The 22,915-nt window shown below is 54.0% G+C and overlaps 1 protein-coding gene across 1 annotated transcript in view; it reads left to right on the forward strand.

The window, feature by feature from the left end:
• Positions 1-352: 352 nt before the first annotated feature.
• Positions 353-22,915, forward strand: part of LRP1 (LDL receptor related protein 1) — an 86,724-nt gene continuing 64,161 nt past the window's right edge. Inside the window, exons 1-6 of the mRNA XM_003926457.4 lie at positions 353-900; positions 9,683-9,805; positions 12,604-12,741; positions 15,230-15,349; positions 16,813-16,941; positions 17,068-17,331. Coding sequence (XP_003926506.3) covers positions 834-900; positions 9,683-9,805; positions 12,604-12,741; positions 15,230-15,349; positions 16,813-16,941; positions 17,068-17,331 — 841 coding nt within the window. The 5' untranslated portion in view covers positions 353-833. The remainder of the gene's footprint in view (positions 901-9,682; positions 9,806-12,603; positions 12,742-15,229; positions 15,350-16,812; positions 16,942-17,067; positions 17,332-22,915) is intronic.

A 22,915-nucleotide genomic window follows, 5' to 3' on the forward strand; every position in this document is an offset into this window, starting at 1 on the left:
GACACCGAGTTTCAAAGGGGAGCTGCTCAGCTCTCCGCCCACAGCCCAATCCCACCCTCGGCCCCTTCAGCCCTCCTGAGCGCCAGGGAGGAGGGCCCAGGCAGGGGAGAGGGCGCCCCAGGCCCCAAACTAGCTAGCGAGTCTCCGGGACCCCCACTCTCGGACCGCTTTCCAGAACTCCGAGCCCTGTCGCGGGTCCGCGTCCCCCTCCCCCGGGCAGCGCGTCAAATAGGCGCATGCGCACTCACTGAATTGCCGCGTAGCTCTTTCTACCCCCCCCAACCTTTTTTCTTTCCCCGCCCCTTCCCTCCCTCCCTCCTCTACCCGTCCCCTCCCTCTCCCCCATCAGCCCCCCCTCGGCACTTCAGTCCGGGGAACAGCGGTGCGAGCTCCAGGCCCATGCACTGAGGAGGCGGAAACGAGGGGAGCCCCCAGAGCTCCATCAAGCCCCCTCCAAAGGCTCCCCTACCCAGTCCACGCCCCCCACCCCCCACCCCGCCTCCTCCCAATTGTGCATTTTTGCAGCCGGAGGCGGCTCCGAGATGGGGCGGTGAGCTTAGCTCGGGGAGGGGGGAAAGAGCAACGAGGAGTGAAGTGGGGGGGTGGGGTGAAGGGTTTGGATTTGGGGGCAGGGGGCGCACCCCCGTCAGCAGGCCCTCCCCAAGGGGCTCGGAACTCTACCTCTTCACCCACGCCCCTGGTGCGCTTTGCCGAAGGAAAGAATAAGAATAGAGAAGGAGGAGGGGAAAAGGGGGACCCCCCCAATTGGGGGGTGAAGGCGAGAAGTAGCAGGACCAGAGGGGAAGGGGTTGCTGCTTGCATCAGCCCACACCATGCTGACCCCGCCGTGGCTGCTGCTGCTGCCCCTGCTCTCAGCTCTGGTCGCGGCGGCTATCGACGGTGAGTGAGATTCCGCGTCCTCCCTGGACCCCTGGGGGCACCCTCTCCCCACCCCCCACTCCTGCGTACGAGTGGGGAAGGGAGACGCGGGAGGGGGTGCCTTTTGTTATCCCAGTCCAGCTGACACAGCAGCGGCCCGACTGGGGGCGGGGATGGGGGTCCGATTTGGGGGATGGGGGCCCTGGGCAAATGATGCTTTCGGGGCCCCCCCAGCACAAACAAAGACCAGAGGCCTGGATAGAGGGAAGAGGACTCCCCCTTTTTCTGTTTCTGGGAAGGAGAGGCCTTCTTTTCCTATCTCTGCTCGGGGAGGGCCTCCGCCTCCCCTACATCCTCCAACCCCCCACCCCCCATCTGAATTGTGAAGGAATCCGGATTTGCAATGTTCTGCTGCAAAAGGGGGCGGGGGTGGGGTGGGGGGGCGTTTTGCAGTGGCCTCTGAAGCTCGAAGGGGGAGCCAGGCCGGGGGTACCCTGCTGGGCAGAGGGCTGGCAGGCCCAGGAAGGCTGTGGGTGGGGAGAGGGAGGGCCCCCTGCTTGGGTGTGGAATCGGGCCCCAGAGCCCCGGCTGGAGGCCTGGGTTCTGAAGTGGGCTCTTCCCCTTCTCGCGGCCTCTGTCAGTAGCCCGGGGTAGGGCTGTGTTGAGGGACAGAGAAGGGGAGCTCGTCATACTATGTGACTTTGAATTTTCCTTCTTAATTCCTGGGAGCTTTGAGACGAAAAAACGTCAGATGTCATCTTTGGGGAAGGGGACTGGAGAATGGCCTGGAATGCCGGGGTAGGAGGGTGGGGGAGGCTGCCGTCTCCCTGACTTCTAGCTTGATCACAGTTTGGACTGGAAGGAGAGTTGGAGGTTGGATGGGATTATGGCTTTGCCCCCACACGCCTTTAGTAAATGTGTTTATTCCCTGCGCCCCGCCCCCCCCATCTCCAAATCTCATACACACTTTGTATATTGCAGAGTTAGGGTTAGGCTAGAACTGCGTCCTTTTGAGGAAATGGGGTGCCTCTCTCCCCTTTTTCTGTCAGCTGTTTTTTTTCTCTTGTGAGTCACTGGTTCAAGTCTTGCCCAAGCTTTAAGCCTTCAGCTGGGGTCATGGGGGTTGGGCTGGGCTGGGTCCCTGATTTGAGAAGGGGTGGGATCTCATCCCTTCCCGTCATCTTAGCCCTCTCATCCAAGGACAGAACTGGGCCCGGTACCATGATACACCCCCTCCTCTGTCTTGCCAGACTGGGATTGGGAAAGTTTTTCTCTGAAACCAGATTATCTCCCTCCCTCTCCCCAACTTGCTTCAACTGGAGGAGGAGAGTTAGAGGGTCAGGAAGTAGCTGTGCCCCCAAAAAACATATTTAGTGGCCCTCGGTTGTGCCATCTTGTGGACAGTCTGACCCTCCACCCCAGTTATCTGCCCAGGAGGAGGAGAGGGGTCTTGCCCCTAATATCCCCCAGACCAGCTGCACAGTCAGCCCCCGCCCATGACTCCTGTCATTATCATTTGTTTTCCTCTTGTTCTCAGCCCTGAGAGGTGAGAAGGGAAACTGAGGCAGGGAGATCGGGGTTGCAGCCGCTTCTGGGAGGAATACAAAACATTTTTGAGAGAGAAAGAGACCCATCAGGAGCCTGATGAAGGAGGGTGGCTGGAGTTAGGCAGAAGCAAGAGGGTCTCTGTGGAGAGCAGGGAAGGTCAGGAAGGGACCCGTTAGTGCCATTCCGAGGGTCCTAAAGGGGTTCTATTTGCCACAATAAGTTAGTTGGGGGTGGCTGGAAGAGAGAAACTGGACATGCCTCCCTTCACTATCTCCCTACCTTTTCTTAAAATGTCTACCAACCCTCCCTCTGTATCCCCAGCTCAGATCAAACTCTATCCAAAGCCGCAGGAAGGGACCCCTCCCAAGCACACACCAATATTCCTGCCTTGGGAGTGGGAATATAAATAATCAGCTCTACCCGACTCTGGGGTAGGGGTGGTGAGAAAGGGGAATTGCGTAAAAATGCAAGTTCTCTCCAGAGGCAGCCTAGGGGGCCTTATCCCTAACCCTGCCCTCCTGCCTCGGGTCCATCAACACTGAACTTTATTGTTTGCTTTCCAGAGATTGAAAATGACCCAGCTCACCTGATTTCGTATCTAACCTTCTCCTCCTATCACTGTCTTGCTGCTTTTTCTCCAGGGCCGCAATCCTAGGCACTTTCTCACTTCTTCTGCTTTCTCTTCTATGCCTGAAACTGCCCCCAGGGTCCCTGCCCTTTGGGGAGTAATGCCACCCCCCACCTAGTGACAAAATTGAATGTATCTGCTGCTGGAGAGGTTGGAGAAAGATGGGGTGGAGAATGAGAAGAGGGACTACTGAGGTCCTGCTGAGATTGGGGAACATTATGTAGTGGGGAGGGCACCCCCCAGACAGATACAGCTCAAGAATAAGGCTGACTTCCTCCCTCCCTCCCTCCTGACCTTTGTCCACACACCCCCTTGAGCTGGCGTGTTACCCGTTACTAGAGTAGGTGCGGTGGAAGTGAGATACGAAGCTGCGGTGTTAGCGTCCTGGATCCCGGAGCGAAAGTTCCTAACTCCTTTCTCCCTGATCAGACTCACATCTTAAACGTCTCCCCTTACCTTGCTGTCTTTTAAGCAAGAATGTGTAAGAAACTCATTTTGGGGTTGGAGGGATATTTTGATGTTTAGGACTGCTTCACTAGACATCTTTTTCTTACGATCTTGTTCGCTCCTCTCTTCATTTTCACCATATATATATATATTATTTTTACCCTCAACCATCCTTCCATCACCAAGTCTCCCAAAGGATGGCAGCCCGGGTCCTGGCCAGAATCAGTTCCTGTCCAGATGACCCCAGTCTTCAAAACACTTTCCTTACCTTTTGGGAAGCCCTTCCTCACTCAAGTCTTAACTCTTTCCTCCCGCTGCAGTCTGAGCGCCCTCGCACATCAGAACCCCCAAGCCTAGGTTTATTCCTTCCCAGTACTCTCTTCTCAGGGTCCTCCTCACCCCTTGGACTCTCCACCTTTCAGGTCCTCCAGCTCTGGATGTGGGCTCATTGCTCATGGGGCAACTGGGAGCAGTCGAATGGCACTGCGCGAAGGCCCCTGACTTGATGGTGCTGGGTATGAGCGGTGAAGAACCAGCCTCCCCCTTCTGTCCCAGATTTCAGCCTGGTTAGCAGGATCCTGCATTGTTTGGAGAAGGAAGCAGTTGGCTTTGGAGTGTTTCCGGTGCAATGGCCTCAGGCACCAATATAAACCTCCCTGGGAAAGAGGTGAGGGGTGTGTGTGGAGAGTTGTCCCTCTTGCACCCCAGGGGAGATGAGAGCCTCTACCAGGCCTCAGCTTCCCTGGCTGGAGAGCTCCGTTTTCCTTCCTCCTACCCACTTGACACCAGGGGAGGTAGTGGTCCCTGTTCTGGATCTCCCTTGCGTCAGGTGCTACCAGGGGCGAGACTCTGTCTCCCCACGCTAGGACAGATCTTGCTCCCACTCTGTGCTAGGCTCAGCGGGGTTCATCCCAGGACAATTGCGCCATCGCCTTGACAACCTCTGGGCTGAGCCCCCTTCTTGGCTTTTCTGCCTGTCTGTCTTTCTGTCTGTCTGTCAGTGTGCGCTGTCTTGGCTTTTTAGAACCTGTCTGTCTCTCAGCCTCTCTGTACATCTCTCTTATTCCCGAACCACTGTGACATTCTCTGCCCTGCTTTCTGTGTCTCTGTCACTGTCTCCATTTACCCTCATCCAGGCCTCTTGGTATCCCAAAAACTTCTTAGGAGCAAGAGTCTCTCTGGGCTTTCCCACTTACCCTCGAGCTCCCTCTCCTCTGTTTCGGCTATGTTCCCCCTTCCTGGTCAGACCCCGCGTCCAGTTCAGCAGTGAAAGTTTCCTCTCCACTTTCCTCCCACTTCCTCTTTCTTCTTCCCTCTCCACTAATTTGGGGAGTGGGTTTTGGAGAGAATGTTTCTGGAAGAAAGAACTTGATCCCATCTGTGGGCTAAAAGGGAGAAAGGAGGTGTTTCAGAAGGAAGGAGGGAGGTTAGACTTCTGGCAGAACTTCCTCCAGACCAGGAGCCCGAGAACTGGAGAAAGATGTAAGGAGTGAGTCAAGAGCTTGGAGTTTTGACTCTGGTGAGCATGAGCCATGTGTGTGCGGCTGGGGTGGGGGGAGAAGGAGGAAGGCTTAGAAATGCCGGGTGAGTGATATGGTGACCTCTGGAGGCCTTCTGGGGGTCTGGCTTTTATTTGTGGGGAAAGGAAAAGCTGGTGGGCGAGGTCTCGGGTCAGGCTAATGTCCTGCTGCGTCAATATTGACTCAGAATGGAAGGGGAGAGACCCTTTCCCTCCCCGGGCTGTCCAAGCCACCCTGTCTGTCTGTCTGTCCAGGCCGCAAAGCAGAGGCCCAGACTCAGGAATGACAAAAATGTGTCTGAGCCTCATTGAGCCTCGGGAAGGAGCCACCGGGCAACACCCAAAATACATAAAATTCAATGAAAACCTCTCCGTTTGGGTTTGGGAAGCCCTTGCTGCCCCACCCCCACAGGGTTGAACATTCAGATTCCTGCTGGCTCTGCCCCCTCACCCCCATCAGGCATCCTCCCCCAACTCTGTTCCCTTAGCTATATCATGTGGTTCCCTTTAGAAACCCCCACCTCACCTATCTCAGAGGACAGCCTATCTCTCCTGCTGTGTCCACTCCTAAAAAGGGCCTCAAGGTCCCTGTCAAGCTTTTGCACTCCCTGAGTCTCCTTGTCCTTTAAGCAGCACCTCTAAGGTCTTAGCTCTCTTCCTCGCCCTTGCTCCCTCAAGGGGTATCAAAGGATGGGTTCCCCTCCTCTGGAGAAGACTCCTTCAGGGTTGGACTTCCCTGTCACCCTCTCTGGCCAGGCATTCTCGCCCCGCTTCCCCACCCACCCCCAAGGGCCCAGAATGGGACAGAGGATGACAGACAGCCAAGGCTCAAGCAGGGCAGTGGGGTCTGTGTTGTGTCTGGACGCACACCCAACTCTACACCTCCCGCCCTGGCTCCAGCTTGGTGGCCCTGGAGGCCATGGCTGGGCTGGGTGCCTGGGTTTGGGGGGGGGGGGCAGGGTGTTGGCCAAGTTAGCATGGCAGTCACATTCATCTTCAGGCAAAGCCGAGAACAGACAGCCCCTGTGTCCGGGTGTTCTTCCTGCAACCTCGCTCTCTCTCCTTCCTCTCTAGTTCTCTCTTCCCGCCTGTCTACTTCTTCTATCCCATTCTTCTTCCTCTCTGTCTCCTCTGTGCTCTTCCCTCCTCTCTGAGGAGCCCTGAAGGCCACCCCTTACAATCCTTCTCCCCACTCCAGGGTCAGAGAATGACAACGTTCTCCCTGCAACTTCCCTTCCTTGTTTTTTTTTGGGGGTTTTTTTTGTTTTCGTTTTTTGAGACAGTCCTGCTCCATCACCCAGGCTGGAGTGCAGTGGCGTGATCTCTGCTCCCTGCAACCTCCGCCTCCTGCTAATTTTTGTATTTTTAGTACAAATTTTTGTACTAATTTTGTACTAATTTCCTGGTAATTTTTCACCTTGTTGCCCAGGCTGATCTCGAGCTCCTGACCTCAAGTGATCCACCCACCTCTGCCTTCACCTCCCAAAGTGCTAGAGCTACAGGTGGGAGCCACCGAGCCCGATCAGTTTCCCTTCTTAACCTGGCTCCATCCCATGATCATTGAGGAGGAAACCATCTGCTCAGTTGCCAGTCACTCTGTCCCTCAGTTCCGTCATCCATGAGATGAGGGTTGCAAGGGCGCCCACCTCACAGGGTTGTAGGATCTAAGTGAGTTAATAGGTACCATGTTGCCAGTCAGTACCGGAGCTTTGCACGGTGAAAAAGGTTAGCTCCTATCAGTCAGGGAGACCAGGTTCTCATGTGGGCCAGGAAGCTGGGAAGGCCTTAGCTGCTTCTGACTTTAAGACACTGTTGTTCCCTCATCCAAACTGCAGGGCCACAAAGGTGGGTTTTCTGGGTGCTGGATTCAGACACAGAAGGCTCTGCTAGGGGAGTGGGGTTGGCTTCGCCTCTAAGCAGATTATAAGTCTTCTACCCCACCCCCACCGCAGCTCCCTCCCAGCTCAGAGTGAGGCTTCCCTTGGCTGTGCGAACTGCCCCAAAGTAGGTTATTTGTTTCTTTCTTCCCTCTCCCCCTGAAGGAAATCAAAGACAGGCCTCAGCCTTCTCACTCCAGATTTCTGGGGCCTTTTCCACCAGCCCTGACAGGAAGGAAGTTCTTTCACGTATCTCTCTGCAATCCTTGTGCTGGCCAGGCCCTTGGGAGGTGTGGCCCCCTCCCCCCGTGCTGCAGTGGGGTGGGGGCCTGGGCTCTCCTCTTCCTTTCACTTGTCCCATCCCCCATCCCCTCCCTGCAAGAGCACATCTGGTTTGTGAATCTCTCTCATTCCAGCTTTTGGAGTTTGCCAGCTGCTGTTTCCTCTGTGGAGTTCAGGCCAAAAATGGGGGTGGGGGACAGCGGTGGGGACTCAGTGAAGGCTAAAGGAGGGAGCACCATGGCTGGGATGCGGAATGGAGGGGAGGTTAGGCAACCACCTGGTGACCTCAGGCCGTGGCTGGGCGCTTTGCCCCTGGAAGGAGCAGGGCATGGACCAAGTCCCAGGTGGGGGAGGGAAGAAGTACATCGGGGCCCGTGGGTGGCATGGGGGTCCGTTTCTGGGCTCCAAACATCCCATCTGCCTCGGAGTCCCATTCCAGCCCCCCTCTTCCCCCTCAGCCTGCCACGGCTGCTCAGGGGAAGCTGACGGTTCTCCGGCATGCTAACTAGGCTGGCGGGCTGTGTTTCCCGGGAAGACCTCACAGCTGGCCCAGTGGGGCAATGAACTCAGCATTATCCACCTCCTCAAGGGGCCTTTATTCCAGGCTCAGGGTGGGGGCCAGGGGAGGGGGGCCGAGGGGGGAGCCTGGCTAGGCCATCCTTGATGTGTTTCCTGAACTTGGTCATTTTGGCCAGGGGCCTGAGTGCTGTCCCCTCTGCCAGCGATGAGGGTTAGGAGGGAGGACATCTCAGTGTGGCCCCCATCAGACTCCCTCCCTTCTAAGAGCCTCCCCCCACCCCCGCTACATTTCCCTTGTACTTCTGTCTCTGCCCTGCATTTGCATTAGTTGGGTACAGCTGTCTTCTCAGGAGACTGGCTCCTGCAGGCAGAGGGTCATCTCACCCTCCTTGGCACCCTGATGCCTAGTGCAGTGCCTGGCATAGATCTGGCCTTCAGTGTGTGCCAGCAGAATAGAAATGCAATGACACAGGCTGAGGGAAAGGCACGAAAGGCCGGGAGACTGGGAGCCCAGCTTTGGGTGGGGGAGAAGGGGTAGGTGACTGTTCCTCCTGGGGAGGATGTGGTGATAGAGGTTGGGAGGAGTGGGAATGGGAGGACTGATGTGGATTTCACTGGTTCAGAGCTTGGAGTCAGCTGAGCTGGTTTGAGTCCTGGTTTTGTCACTTGCCAGCTACTTGACCCTGGGCAAGTCACCTGGCTCAATTTCCCCATCTGTGAAATGGTGGTATTAGTTGTCTCCACTTTGTCATACTGTGGAGGGGATTAAATAAGATCATACATGGAAAAAAAACTGCTTTACCACAGTTCCTGGCACATACTGAGCCCACAATAAGAGTTAGTTGTCACTATCCTTAATTCCTCCTTGGGGGATGAGGGAAGAGAATGGGGTAGGAATGGAAGAAGCCTGGTGGGGATGAGACGGTAGGGCCAAGAGGTCCTGAATATAGTAACTAACTAGGTTAACTGGCTGAAACCAGTTCCTAAAGTTCATTTCAGCCATCCCCCTGCCTCTGCTCCCCATTCTGTCATCTTGAGCAATCTTTAGGTACCAAAGTAGGCTATGTCTTTAGAGAATGGAGAGGCCGAGGAAGGTGGATCACCTGAGGTCAGGAGTTCAAGACTAGCATGGCCAACATGGCGAAACCCTGTCTCTACTAAAAATACAAAAATTAGCTGGACGTGGTAATGCGTGCCTGTAGTTCCAGCCACTGGGGAGGCAGAGGCAGGAGAAATCACTTGAGCCCGGGAGGTGGAAGTTGCAGTGAGCTGAGATTGTGCCACTGCACTCCAGCCTGGGGGACAGAGTGAGACCCCATCTCAAAAAATAAATCAATCAATAGGGAATGGAGATGGAAGCAGGGCTCTCCATCCTGCCCGTTCCTGCCCAGCCTTGCCTTCCCCTGCCTCTGCTAATACCATCTCCACGCTGCTACTATGTGTACCAAGGGCATCCCTCCCCACAGTTCCCATCTGGGGGCTTAGTGATTAAGGATTAGGAAGGATGGGGTGATGGGTCGGGGACCAGGAGTGTCCCAGAGGCAGAGAAGCAGAAGCAGAGAAGCAGCTCTGGGCCTCTAGTGGGAGTTAGAGGAAGACAAAGAGAAAGCACCTCAAAGGCCTAAATGCACCCCCCTTCTCCGTCACTCTGTCATCAAAGCCAGGGGGTGCTGGTGTCTGATCAGAGTAACCAAGAATAGCAAAGGCTTTGACCCTGACTCCTAGGGACAGGCAGCCTAGGGGACTTGGAGGGGTGCAGTAAAATGTGCTTCTGGATCCTCCCCCTACCCCGCCACAGGTACACAGTGTCTAGGAACTACCCAAAGCCACCCCCTGACACCCCCAGGCATATAGACCGTGACTCAGGGTCTGGGCCAGATGGAGACTGATGCTAGGGAAGGAGGAGGAGTTCTAGGGAACTTTAGGGCCACAGAATTGGCCTCCATCCTTCATCTATACCCCCTTTTCTTTCCTTGCCCCTAGCCCCTAAGACTTGTAGCCCCAAGCAGTTTGCCTGCAGAGATCAAATCACCTGTATCTCAAAGGGCTGGCGATGTGACGGTGAGAGGGACTGCCCAGATGGATCTGACGAGGCCCCAGAGATTTGTAAGTACTTTTTCTGGATCATTTTCCCCAAACCCTTGATGTATCCCTCTTCCTTTGGCAGGTGTTGGGACAGCTGATCTCTAGCCTGGTGTGGACCTTGCTCAGTGATCGTATTTGTCCATGACACAGCTAAAACTGTCCTTTACCCCTCTTCAAAGTGCTTGGCGTGGTGCCCGTTGGGCTTAGAAATGGCACCTCAGCTTTACCCCTCAGGTGCTGCACCCCAAGACGGTGTTCTCCAGGCTGGAGCTTTATAGAAGGAGGCCCAGCCTCCCTTTCCTTCCAGCTCTTCCCTCATTCCTCCTCTCAGCTTTCCTGATCCTTGATGAGGAGCCTCAGGTCTTAGATCCTCAGATCGTCTTCCGTCCTTTGGCTCCCAGGCCAGAGGCCACTGGCACTTGCTCAGCCCTGTACCAGAAGCCGCGCCCCTGTGCTTTTCCCGCCACCCCCGCCTTCCCCTGCACCCAGTAAGTGGTGTAATCGGAGGCAGCTGTTTTAACTGGGAGAAAGGTCCCCACCCAGCTTTTGCCCTGCCAAGGGGAGTTGGAGAACTTGTTGGTGGGACCCCAGAGTCCTTGGTAGCTGGCACGACCCTGGGGGGCTCCACCTTCAGCCTTTCCCCTGCTTGGTTAATCTGGGCCAGGGTCAAAACGACCCTAGATTCCTAGGTCTGTCTGTGTTCCCTCTCGTGAGCTTTATCCTGCTCCAGTCCCATCTGGCGTCCTCTCCCCACACCCCTACCCATAATTATCAGGGGCAATTTTAGGGCTGGAAAGGGAGCCACTAGTGGGCTCTGCCTCACCCCTACGCTCTGCTCTGGAAGACGGGCCAGGGTATTAAGTGAGTGCATCTATGGCAGCATGCTTCCAAGAGCCTGGAGTCTCTTCTTGTCTGATGCCACCTGCACCCCCATACTTCTGACCCTGATGCTAGGGTATTAGAAGTAAAGAAAGTCACGCAGAAGGGCCAGATCTGGCTCTTTTTGTTCATTCTTCCTTCAGTTTGTTGTAAACCTCACCCTATATGCATTACCACTCTGTTCATGCTCATACACCCTCCTGGACCTGTAATATCACACACAGACCCACCTGACACTGATGTGCCCACCTCTCACCCAGACAAAGGCACAAACACATTCTCATAATAACATAGAGTCACACTCAAATGTGGATGCAGAAACACACCCTATACTCAAACAGATGTCCCCAGACACACACACCAACATAGAGAGACACACACGCAAACCCAGACTGATTCACAAAAAGACATGGAAACTCACAAACTGAGGCCAGAAGCACCAGCATACAGAGACACACAGAGGCACTCCCACTACACACCGCTAAACTAAATGCTCTACAGCCACATGCTCAGTTGTCTGAGCAGACTCCTGCCCAGGCACACATGGGTCATAGACACTGTCACTCACACACAATGTCCAGGCTTAGGGGCCAATGGACAGTGGTCTCTCTATCTCATTCATCCTCTTGAGCAACAAAGGAAGTTCCGGGGATATCACCAGTTGGCCACAACCTTTTTTTTTTTTTTTTTTTTTTTCAGAGATGGAGTCTCACTATGTTGCCTTGGCTGGTCTCAAACTCCTGACCTCAAGTGATCCTCCTGCCCCAGCTTCCCAGAGTTCTGGGCTATAGGCGTGAGCCACCATGCCTGGCCAGACCACAACCTTTGATTTTTCCCCAATCCTTCTGTCAGGCCTGTTGCTTTGGGGTTGGAAGTTTAGAATAGCGCTGTTCAATAGAATCGAGCAAGCCACATGTGCTGTTTTGTAATTTTCTATGAGCCACCTAAAAAAGGTTAAAATGAACAGATGAAATTAATTTGAATATTTTATCCAATGGATCCAAAATAGTATCACTTTAATACAGTATATTCATATAAAATCATTAGAGATCTTTTGCATTTTCAGGTATTAAGTCATCAAAATCCAGTGTACGTTTTATATGTACAGCTTGAACTTGCTGCCTTTCAAGTGCTTGATGGCCACTTACGGCTGGGCTATGTACTGGACAGTGAAGATCTAGAAGATTTGGCACCACTCTCGGCCCCAGGTTCTGCAAGCTGGGAGCTATGAGAAGGAGTTTTCTTTATCATTTGAGTTTCTCTGCCATGGACTCTGCTTCTTTCAGCTCATCAAAACTGTTTTTTGTTTATTTTGAGATAGTCTCGCTCTGTTGCCCAGGCTGGAGTGCAGTGGTGCAATCTCAGCTCACTGCAACTTCTGCCTCCTGGGCTCAAACAATTTTCGTGCCTCAGCCTCCCGAGTAGCTGGGACTACAGGTGCATGCCACCATGCCTGGCTAATTTTTGACATTTTTAGTAGAGATGGGGTTTCACCATGTTAGCCAGGCTTGTCTCAAACTCCTGACCTCAAGTGATCTGCCTGCCTCAGCCTCCCGAAGTGCTAAGATTATAGGTGTGAGCCGTCACTCCTGGCTCTATCAAAACCTTTTACTGACCTCAGTCATCATCAGAAACCAGGCTGTCCTCAGCCTGTCTCCTGAGCGTCGAATGTTGAGGCATTGGGGTTCATAGGCATGGGTCACTTAGGGGGTGGACTCTGCTGAAGGCCTAGTTTCTACCTCCACCTGTTTGCCTGCAGGTGTGTAGCTACTGTGGGGAGTGTCGCAGGAGAGTTCCAGGTGGAAGAGTCTAACCAGCCCTGAGACCTCCTGAGACCTGAAACCCCCGTCTTAATTCATCTCCCCTCACCCACAGTGAACAGCTGGCCAGACAGCCATCATAGCCGGCTTGTTCATGCCCATGCTTCTGTCTGCCCTCAGGTCCACAGAGTAAGGCCCAGCGATGCCAGCCGAATGAGCATAACTGCCTAGGTACTGAGGTGTGTGTTCCCATGTCCCGCCTCTGCAATGGGGTCCAGGACTGCGTGGACGGCTCGGATGAGGGCCCCCACTGCCGAGGTAAGGACTTTTCCACTCTCTCCTGTCCTGTGTGGATGCAGCATGTTGTCAGCTCACTTTCCGAGGACTGTCCTGGCACCTTCAGTGGGGGTGAAGCCTTGTCCTGGTCCCTCGCCTAGATTTGCCTTCAGAGAGTGGATGAAATTGATGGGCCCCTTGGGCTTGGAGCTTGGTCAGACAGCCCTGCAGGCCGCAGCTGTGGGTCCTAGCCTGGGCCTGCCCCTCTGACTGTATGTTCTTGGACTAGTCACTACCTCTTGCAGGTCGCAGTTTTTCTTCTGTGAGATGAGAGATCGGCGTGTTCATACTTTTTTAAAATAGTATGATCTTTTCTTCAAAAGGTTTTCTGCATGAAGCCTGAGTGTGACCACAGAGAGGAGCAGAAGTGCTGTGATTAAAGCTGAGTGATCTAGGCTAGTCCACCTGCCGCCCCTACAGTTGCCCTAGAAGGCATCCCCCAGGAGCTGCAGGTCTTTGGGGGGCCCTGAAGCTGCCTTGGTCTGCCCCCTCCGCCCCCGACAGCCTGGACTATCTGAGGTGGTTGAGAGGAAAGCCATCCAGGCGGAGGCGGGAATGTCAGGATGTTAAGTCAGACGGCTTCCAGCCTGCGGCCCTGCTCACCAGCTGTGCAGTCGTTCTCCCGAAGGCCTCTGTGGGCCATGGAGAGTCCAGGTCACAGCGTGGGCAATTTGAGGAGTTGTGTCGGGGGAGGCAGAGCCTCAGCTCTGCATGTCAGGGAATAGTGACTTCTCCCTTCTCTTGTCCTTGGGGTCTGGGCCCGCAGCAAGAGGCTGGCTTTGAGAAGCCATAAGCGTGGCCCAAGGGGAGGGGCTGTGCTTGGGTGTGGGGGCAGTGTCCTGTGCTGTGTGCCCGAGAAAACATCTGCCTGTGGGAGGGGACTCGTCTGGATCCTGTTCACTAGGAGCAGGGAGGATGGAGCAAGGGAGTTTGTGGAAGATTTTCCTCCCTTCCTTTGGCTGATTTTGCATGTTTTCATCTGAAGCTCCTGGGATGGGATGCAGAATGCGGGCCCACAGCTGACTTAAATGACCATGCATACCCCTTCTTATCAGGTGGTGCATGTTCAAGCTTGCTTCCTTTTGAGTACCTTTATGGTCTCTAAAACAACACAAAACCTCAAAAACCTCAGGTCTGAACTTCCTTCTCTGATGTTATAGAAACTGGCCTCCTTATCCCCTCATTCTATACCCGAAAAGATTCTCTTTTCTAGGTTTTCCAGAGGAAATGATATTTCCCCCCTGTGTGGAGTTAGGCTGGGCAGGCAGCACATATGGGCTCTCGGGTAGAAGTGGGGAGGAGGAAGAATAGCTGAGGGCCTGGCCCCCCATCCCAACTCTTCCTGGCAGGCTTAGTGCCTCTAAACGTCTTAGCATCTTGGGCGGCTCTCTCTCCTAGGTGGGGGTGGAGGGGGAAGCCAGGGTGTGAGGCCACTGGACAAAGGGGTCTTTGTGGCCAGGCCGCCTGGCCCCACGCAAGGCCATTAACTGGGTCGCTGGTCTGGGGGGGCAACTGCTCTCCCACCTCTCCCCCCTCCTGTCTCATTCCCTTCTGTCTCCCCTGTGGAAGTGGGTCAGTGGCAGGAGAAAGATTAGAAAAGAATCCAGAGGGAACCAGTTTTGCTCCTCCTTCCCATCCTCTACCTGGGCCGTAGGCCTTCTCTCTGAGGCCTCTAGGTCTCTGAGGATGGGTTAAAGGGGTGCTGCCAGGCCAGAGCTGGGATCCTGTGGGGACAGACACGATTCCATGCCCACCCTTCAGGCTCAGCTGAAACTAACATGGTAATCCCCAGGCAGTGCAAACGAGAGGCATATGAAAGGGATAAGACTCACCGGTCCCTCTTCCTGTTGACCCCAACAAAGTATCAGAACCCCTCTCCACGGGGACAGAGGTAGTCCAGAGCAGCCAGAACAGGGACATGTGGGTTCTAAGCTATCACTGGCTGTGTGACCTTGGGCTTGTCTTATAGCCTCTCTAGGCTTCCGTTTCCTTTCTTGTGAAATATGGTAGATGCTTCCTAAGGCCCCTTCCATCTCTGACACTGCAGCCCTTAGAAGTGGTTTCTGGGCCGGGCCTGGTGGCTCACTCCTGTAATCCCAGCGCTTTGGGAGGCCAAGGCAGGTGAATGACCTGAGGTCAGGAGTTCAAGACCAACCTGGCTAACATGGTGAAACCCCGTGTCTACTAAAAATACAAAAAAAATTAGCCAGGCATGGTGGCACATGCCTGTAATTCAGCTACCTGGGAGGCTGAGGCAGGAGAATCGCTTGGACCTGGGAGGTGGAGGTTGCAGTGAGAGACGAGATTGCGCCATTGCACTCCAGCTTGGACAAAACTTGGAGTGAAACTCCATCTCAAAAAAAAAAAAAATTGGTTTCTGAAGGTTGACTGGAGTTGGGGGAAGGTTGTGTCCTGTGTGCGGCTTCCACATCTGGCAGCCTGAATGTGTGTTTCTCCTGCCCCCATACAGAGCTCCGAGGCAACTGCTCTCGTCTGGGCTGCCAGCACCATTGTGTCCCCACACTCGATGGGCCCACCTGCTACTGCAACAGCAGCTTTCAGCTTCAGGCAGACGGCAAGACCTGTAAAGGTATGTGAGTGCATGTGCCTGTGTGCACGTGTGTGTGCCAGGAGCCCGGCGAGGTGGGCAGAGAGGGGCCGGGGGCCTGGCTGGAATAAGAGAAACTAGAACAAAGGTACAAGGGAGGGGGCGCCACCACTCCAGGGCATGACTGTGAGCTCTAACCATTCACTTCCACCAGACTTTTAAAAATTCACCTTAAAATTATAGCTTTTATGTAAATTTTTCTGTTGTAAAAAATTAAAGCATTAACAGATAAAACCAAAGTCCCCTTTGACAAATCCCTCTCAATTCTGTTCCCTTTCCCTTCTCCCTGGAGTTCAACTCTGTTATCAGCTTTCTCTCTCTCTTTCAGGCCCCTTTTTTGCATTTGTCTGTGCATATTCACAAAAAATCTAATTGGAAGTGCTGCTTGTGTGTGTGTGTGTGTGTGTGTGTGTGTGTGTGTGTGTGTGTGTTTTGAGATGAAGTTTCATTCTTGTTACCCAGGCTGGAGTGCAATGGTGCGATCTCGGCTCACTGCAACCTCCGCCTCCTGGGTTCAAGCAGTTCTCCTGCCTCAGCCTCCCAAGTAGCTGGAATTACAGGCATGTGCCACCACGCCCGGGTAATTTCATATTTTTATTAGAGATGGGGTTTCACCATGTTGGTCAGGCTGGTCTCGAACTCCTGACCTCAGGTGATCTGCCCACCTCAGCCTCCAAAAGTGCTGGGATTTCAGGTGTGAGCCACTGCGCCCAGCCGTGTGTGCTCTTTTTCATGTAGTGATACTTTACTGTATGTATTGTTTTCGATGTTTTTCACTCATCAGTATGTTCCACATTTTTTTTCTGTGTTAGTATGTAAAGATCTACATCATTCTTTTAGAAACCACTATGATGTATGACTTTTACCACAGTTTACTTGGCCACCTCCTTCTCGATGAGTAAGATGTTCCTAATTTTTCGCTGCTACAAGCAGTGCAAACTTTTCTGTTTTAAATTTGCCTCCCTTGGGTCTTTGCACACATGCCAACTTCTCAGTGAAGCTGTCCTCTAGACCCCTCTAAAATCACACCCCTGCCGTCTGCATTCTCTATCAATGTTCCATTGCACTAGCACCTCTAATATACACTTTGTTTCATTTGTTATAGTAACTATTTCATTTATTGTCTGAATATAAGTTTCATGAGGACAGGAATGTGGGTCTATTTTAAGGTTCACTGATGTACCCCTGGCACTTGCCCCATAGTGGGGACTCAATAATCTTCCCTACATCAATAAATGACATGTGCATATGCGTTTCCTTAGAGTGGATTCCAAGACTGGACTTGCTGGGTGATAAGGTTTGCACATTTCATGCTGTAATAGATTCTGCCGAACTGTCCTTCAAGGTAGCTATAAGGATGGACACATTGGTCATGTCTGATGGGCACTCACTTCTCTGCCCTTGTCACACTGGAAATGACCACATTCTTGTCCTTTCCCTGGCAGATTTTGATGAGTGCTCAGTGTACGGCACCTGCAGTCAGCTATGCACCAACACAGACGGCTCCTTCACGTGTGGCTGTGTCGAAGGCTATCTGCTGCAGCCGGATAACCGATCCTGCAAGGCCAAGAATGGTGGGTGGGGTTGCCTATGGCCACAGTGCTAACTAAGCCCTCTCAATGCTCTTCCATGGTGAGTGGTGGCCTGAGAGGTGGCCCTAGAGCCCCGGCTGCACTGACTCTTCTCTTCCACATCCCCAGAGCCAGTAGACCGGCCCCCTGTGCTGTTGATAGCCAACTCCCAGAACATCTTGGCTACATACCTGAGTGGGGCCCAGGTGTCTACCATCACACCTACGAGCACGCGGCAGACCACAGCCATGGACTTCAGCTACGCCAACGAGACCGTATGCTGGGTGCATGTCGGGGACAGTGCTGCCCAGACGCAGCTCAAGTGTGCCCGCATGCCTGGCCTAAAGGGCTTTGTGGATGAGCACACCATCAACATCTCCCTCAGTCTGCACCGTGAGTCACCTGCTCTCAGCTCGGAGGGCCGGGGAGGGCAGGGGAGATGGGTAAGGTGGATCCTGTCTGCAGCAGAGGCAGGGAGTTAGGATGGCTCCTGTCTGGGGCAGGAGAAGCAGGAGACTGGATCCAATGACGCATGTTTTAGGCAGGGACAGAGCCATTGCCATGCTTCCTCCCCGCTCCCTGAGCAAGAGTCTGGATGGCTCCTGCATTTCTGGCCCAGGGCTGAGGGGGCAATGACTGGTCAATCTCCAGAAACCAGGGACTGTCCCTTCTCTGAGAGGGAGCTGTGGACTAGACCTTAGAGGGACTTTCCAGTGCAGTGGGAGCCAAGGCTAGGGAAAGAAGGAGCAGAAGCCTAAGGCGCCCTGTTAGGCTGCTGCTGAGGATGAAGAAGCCGGGGCCCGGCTGCTCTGTCGCCATGGGCCATGGTTTCCCCCAGGGTCACTGCCAGTGGACTCTCTGCTGCTATCGGAGAGGGCAGTCCTGAGGTTATTTCTCTGTGGCTTTGTGGCAGTGAATGAGACTGGGAGAGGAGCCTGAGCCACATGAGCATTTTAGAATTTCCTGGATGCTTCCATTCAGGCCGCTCCCTAGGCGACACTTTGCTGTCCTAGTTGTGGAAGAAGGGGTGTCACAGGAAGGGGTGTGAGCATAGCTGGGTGTAGACCCACTGCCGGGAACAGCCCTGCCCATCTCAGATGCTGTTACACCAGCAGCCTTAGTAAAGTCAACATTCGGCAGCATCACATTTCCAACAAAATGCACCACAGAGCTGAGAGGAAGAATCTGGCCTGTGGTTGAGCTGACCCCCTGAGAGAGAATAACTTGATCTGTGACTTTTAGTAAACCAGAATTCCCATCTCTGCCTTGGTTTCCTAATCCGCATAATGGGTTTGAGTTTGTCTGTCCAGATCAGATTAACTGGAGTGAAAGCCAGTAGTAGAACAGCACGCTTTGAAGTTGAGGATTGTGAGCCTTGGGCCTCTCAGGAAGATCTTCGGGTTTCTTTATTTGGCTCTTGTGATGAAAACAAAGAACCCAGGAGGTTACAAGGGATTCATTCCGGGAGAGAGAAAGGGGCCTCCCCGGGATGGTGGAGAGCAGGGCTTCTTCTGGGAGTCTCACTCTCTGTGGCCTCAGCGTGAGGTTCACATTGCGGCCTCTGGCTCCTCCAGGGCATTCCTGCTAGCGTCCTTGGGCTGTTGGTGTCCACAACTCACCGGTGATCAGACATGCGTCGTCCTTGGGGTGCTGGGCTGGGGGCTGGTAAGCCTGGTTGACTGATCTCTTGATGAGTGGGCAGCTCAGAGAACCCCATGGGTGATAGGGTGGGATTGGCGCTAGACCTTATACAGCTGCCCTACCCCTGTTCCTTGTCCACTGCCCTACTCAACAGGGCTGTCTGGGCAGACAGCCCGTCAGTTCCCTCCCCGGCCCTGCATTAGTGCCACACAGTGGGCCGTGGGTAGGTGGCTGTGGGGTGCCCTGGAGGGAACCTTCTCAATTTATACTCTGGGCTGGTTTCCTTATCTGACTTCCTCCCCAAGAGAAGCTGGTATCCCTCCCTTGGCAAACAGATTGGCCTTGCCTCCCAGGCTGCGAGATTCATTGGGCCCCTCAGGGGCAGAGTCCAGGAGGCTAGAAGAGTCCAAAGGGAAATGCTTGTGGGGTAAATGAGTGGGTTTCTCTTGTCCCAGCTTCTGTCTCTTCCTCCCTGCCCGCGCCCTGCTCCACACCCCTGCCGCCTGGATGTCTGGCTGTCACCCTGAGGATGGTTGTTTTGCTCTCTCCCACAAACTAATTATGGGTCCCGAGCTGAGGATGTCGGTGTCTCTCCCCTGGTCCCCTCCCCCTACCCTGTTCCCTGGTCATCCCCCTCCCCAGGAGACGCTGACTGGCCTACCCTGGTGTGTGGGATGGCTGGTCCCAGGAACTCACCTGCACAGTGGCTGCTGGCCTGTAATTAGCTCCCCAAGGAGGATGAAGAAGAAAGGCTGCAGCTTTCTCCTGTTTTCACTCTGCCCTCTGGGGTAGCCCTCCCTGCAAACCTCCCATTCTGTGCTGTGACTGTGACCTCCGTTGGACCCCTGGTGCTGAGCCTCATGCAGGAGGGGTGCACACAGAGTGAGGAGTCTCACAATTGAGGAGTGTTGAAGCCAGCGAGGCCAGCCCGCTGGTGCAGGCAGAAGGGGGAGCCTGCCCCAGAGAAAGCTCTGGAAGCAGAAATAGAATAGAAAGAAGGAAGGAGGCCAGGAAGTGAGCCTGGTTCACATGGGTCCTGGGCCATGTGAGTCAGACCTCTGGTGGAATCCTGAGAGCCCCTGAGCCCCTCCGAGACCCTGCAGTGTGTGCACATTCTGCTCAATGAGGCCAGGGCTGCAGACCCTCCTGCCCCAGGCCCAGTATCGTCCCCCTGGATTGGGGTGGGTCATCTCTTTTCCTCCCACCTGAGGTGACCTCCCAGGACCCACCCTCCCCTTTGCCACTGGCCCAGTGGTTTGGGGAGGTCTATGAGGCTTGAATTCCAAGACTGGAGAACTTGATGGTGATAGCCCGAAGAGAAGGGAAGACCCTTGGCCAGCACCAAGAGCAGCCTGGTTTTCACTACTGCTTCCCCAAAGGGCTATCCATTGATTTGATTCTAGGTGGTACCTGGACAAGCTTTTTTTTTTTTTTTTAATCTGTTATAGTTACATTTTTATTTGATATGCATTAGGAAACTCCTATAACTAGCACTTCGAATCTGTTACTTGATCAATTGTTCAGGATGCAGTGAAATAAGCAAAGTGAGTTAATTGAAATAACTGGTAATAAACAATAGCACAAGCTGTACATAAGCATGGCAGACATTTTGGAAGTAATACACAAAAGACCAAAGTTCTGGAAATTGAGGCCCAGAGGGATCAGCAGGCCCAGTAGTCCCTGAGCCAGGAACCAGCCTGCACACTCTCACCCCCACCTCTGACCAGTCTTTCAGAGAACCTCCAGCTACATCCAGCCTCCCGCCAGGTTGTCCCTGGACATGGCTGGGTGGTGCAGTCTACCGACCCCAGCCCAGCCCAGCCCTGCCTTTCCTAAGCTGAGCTCCTCTGGTCTGTATTCCCTTCAGCTTGGAGGATGCTGTCACTGTAGAAAGAATGAGGCAGAGTGCGGGAGTGGGGCCCTGGGAACGTGTGTGTGCGGTAAGGGAAGGTTCTGAGGTTGTAAATGGAGGCCTTGAAGGAAGTCAGGTTTGCTGAAGTCACTCAGGAGTTTGGACTGTATGTGAAAGGATGGTCTGGAGGGGCTCTCAGGGGTCTCAGGGTTTCCCTCCCTGCACCACGCTGCGTGGGGAAGAAGGAGGTGGCCAGGGAGCCCAGCAAAGGCTCCCTACGCTGCAGGCAGCAAGGTTGCGAAATGGGTCCCCAGGTCCAGCTGGCCAACTTCAGTTTTTCCTTCCTCTCTCTTTCTTTTATTTATTTTTTTAGTGTGTGTGTTTTTGAAATCACAACAGGAAATGGGGTAGAGATTTGTCTAGAGGGGAGGCAAAGAAGGGGCATACAGCAGCCCCTCTGAGTCTGTGATGAACTGGCTGCTGCCGCTGCAGGGGGTGCTACCTCCCCAGTGTGCTGGGCACCCCCAGGCCCTCTCAGCCTCCCACCCTCGCCTACAGAGCACTTCCAGACTTCATATGTGAAAGCTCACCGTGCCTTCCTTCGCCTTTCTGACCCACGGGATGCCAGGCTGTTTGGGAGGGGGTGGCCCTAGCCACCCCTTTTTGGCTTTGGGCCCCCTGCATCCTGGCACTTTTGCTTCCCATTCCTGTTCTGAGTTTCCTAATCGTTTAACAGCTCACTCTTGCTCCTCCCCTCTCCTGGCCAGGGCCAGCCCTGTGTCTCCCGGCCAGGGCCAGCCCTGTGTCTCCTCCCCCGCTGTCTCCTTGAAGTTGCCTCTTCACCCAGCCTGCTCCCAGCACTCCCCTCGCTGTTTTCAAGCCAAAGGAAGTAACTTAAGCAAGAGATGTATTTTAGAGCCCGGCAAGGATTTCTCAATACAGGGAAGACCCTAAGATGGGCTGAGCAGAATCCAGGCGTCATCCCTGGGATCTAGGTCGAAATGCCTCTTGGGGACCTGAGCCAGGCAGGCGAAGGTAGCAGGACGTAACCTCAGGCTGGAATGACAGGCAGGAGCGGGAAGGGAGCCCAGGGGAAAGAGGTGACACAGCGCGGCTAAGCTCCAGACTGGCTGGTAGAAGAAGGAAGAGCTGAAGTTGGGACCCAGCAGGAAACAAGGAGCATGAGGCCACGTCGTTTAGCAGAGCTTCTCCCAGGCTCACCGCGAGGTCTCCTTCCCACCTTCGAAGTCCTCAGACTCTCCACCATCTCCCCAGCCCCAGGGGGAGATCCCTGGGTGGGATTACTAGACGGACTATCCTCTCCCACTGCCTTGGAGTGTCCCAAGGCCAGAGAGGGAGGATCCTGGCAGTAGAAGAGAGGGGGAAAATGAAGTCCCAGCTCTAGAACAACAGAGTGAGGACTCAGTATTCAATAAATATTTGTTCAACAGATCAATACATGTGTGTCAGGCACTGGGGACAGAGACAAAAGGCAGCTCCCTGCCCTTACGGTGTTTGTGGTCAAGTGAAGAGGCCGTGATCAAAAAAGCTCCAGAGGCCTATAGAGCCTGTAACAGGAAAACTTCCTTTTTTTTTTTTTTTTTTTCTTGACAGAGTCTCTCTCTTGTTGCCCAGGTTGGAGTGCAGTGGTGCCATCTCAGCTCACTGCAACCTCTGCCTCCTGGGTTCTAGCTATTCTCCTGTCTCAGCCTCCCAAGTAGCTGGGATTACAGGCACCTGCCACCATGCCCAGCTAATTTTTGTACCTTTTTTTAGTAGAGATAGGGTTTTACCATGTTGGCTAGGCTGGTCTCGAACTCCTGACCTCAGGTGATCTGCCTGCCTCAGCCTCCCAAAGTGCTGGGATTACACGTATGAGCCACCACACCTGGCCAAAGCTTCCTTCTAATAGGGCAAGCTTCCTTCTGGGAGCCTGAGCCAAGTCTTGACAAATAGTAGGTGTTAGCCCCAAATGGCTCATCTGGAGGGCCTGCCCAGAGTCAGGAGGCCAGAGGGCTCTGGTTGGAGGCCCAGAGGGTGACTTGATGGAAAAGGTGGGAAAGGATGGGCTTGGAGGGGGGAGGACATGGTGTGAATGGCAGCCCCCACGTGGGGAGTGTCGATCATGTGGCAGGCCCCATGCGAAGTGCTGTTAGTGCACCAACCAGTTTTACAGATGAGGAAATCGAGACTCAGAGGTAATAAGTAACTTGTCCATAGCCTCAGTTAGAAGATGATGAAACCAGAATTCAAACTCAGGCTGTGAGTGTCTAGGGCCCAGGTGGGCCCAGGGCAGAGCAGAATGATAGGAGGAGAGCTGGGGAGGCTCCTGGAACAAGGGCCAGAATCTAATGTGCTCGATGGGGATGTGTTAGAGGTCCAGGGACCCCTTTGGGTGCGTATACACTCTTTGGGTATGTAGATGTGTTGGGCGACATTTTCTCAGGGCATAAGGCCGTCTTCCTTCCTTCTTATTTCCTTATT

This window comes from Saimiri boliviensis, chromosome 7 (genome assembly GCF_048565385.1).
Source record: "Saimiri boliviensis isolate mSaiBol1 chromosome 7, mSaiBol1.pri, whole genome shotgun sequence".
NCBI lineage: Eukaryota > Metazoa > Chordata > Mammalia > Primates > Cebidae > Saimiri > Saimiri boliviensis.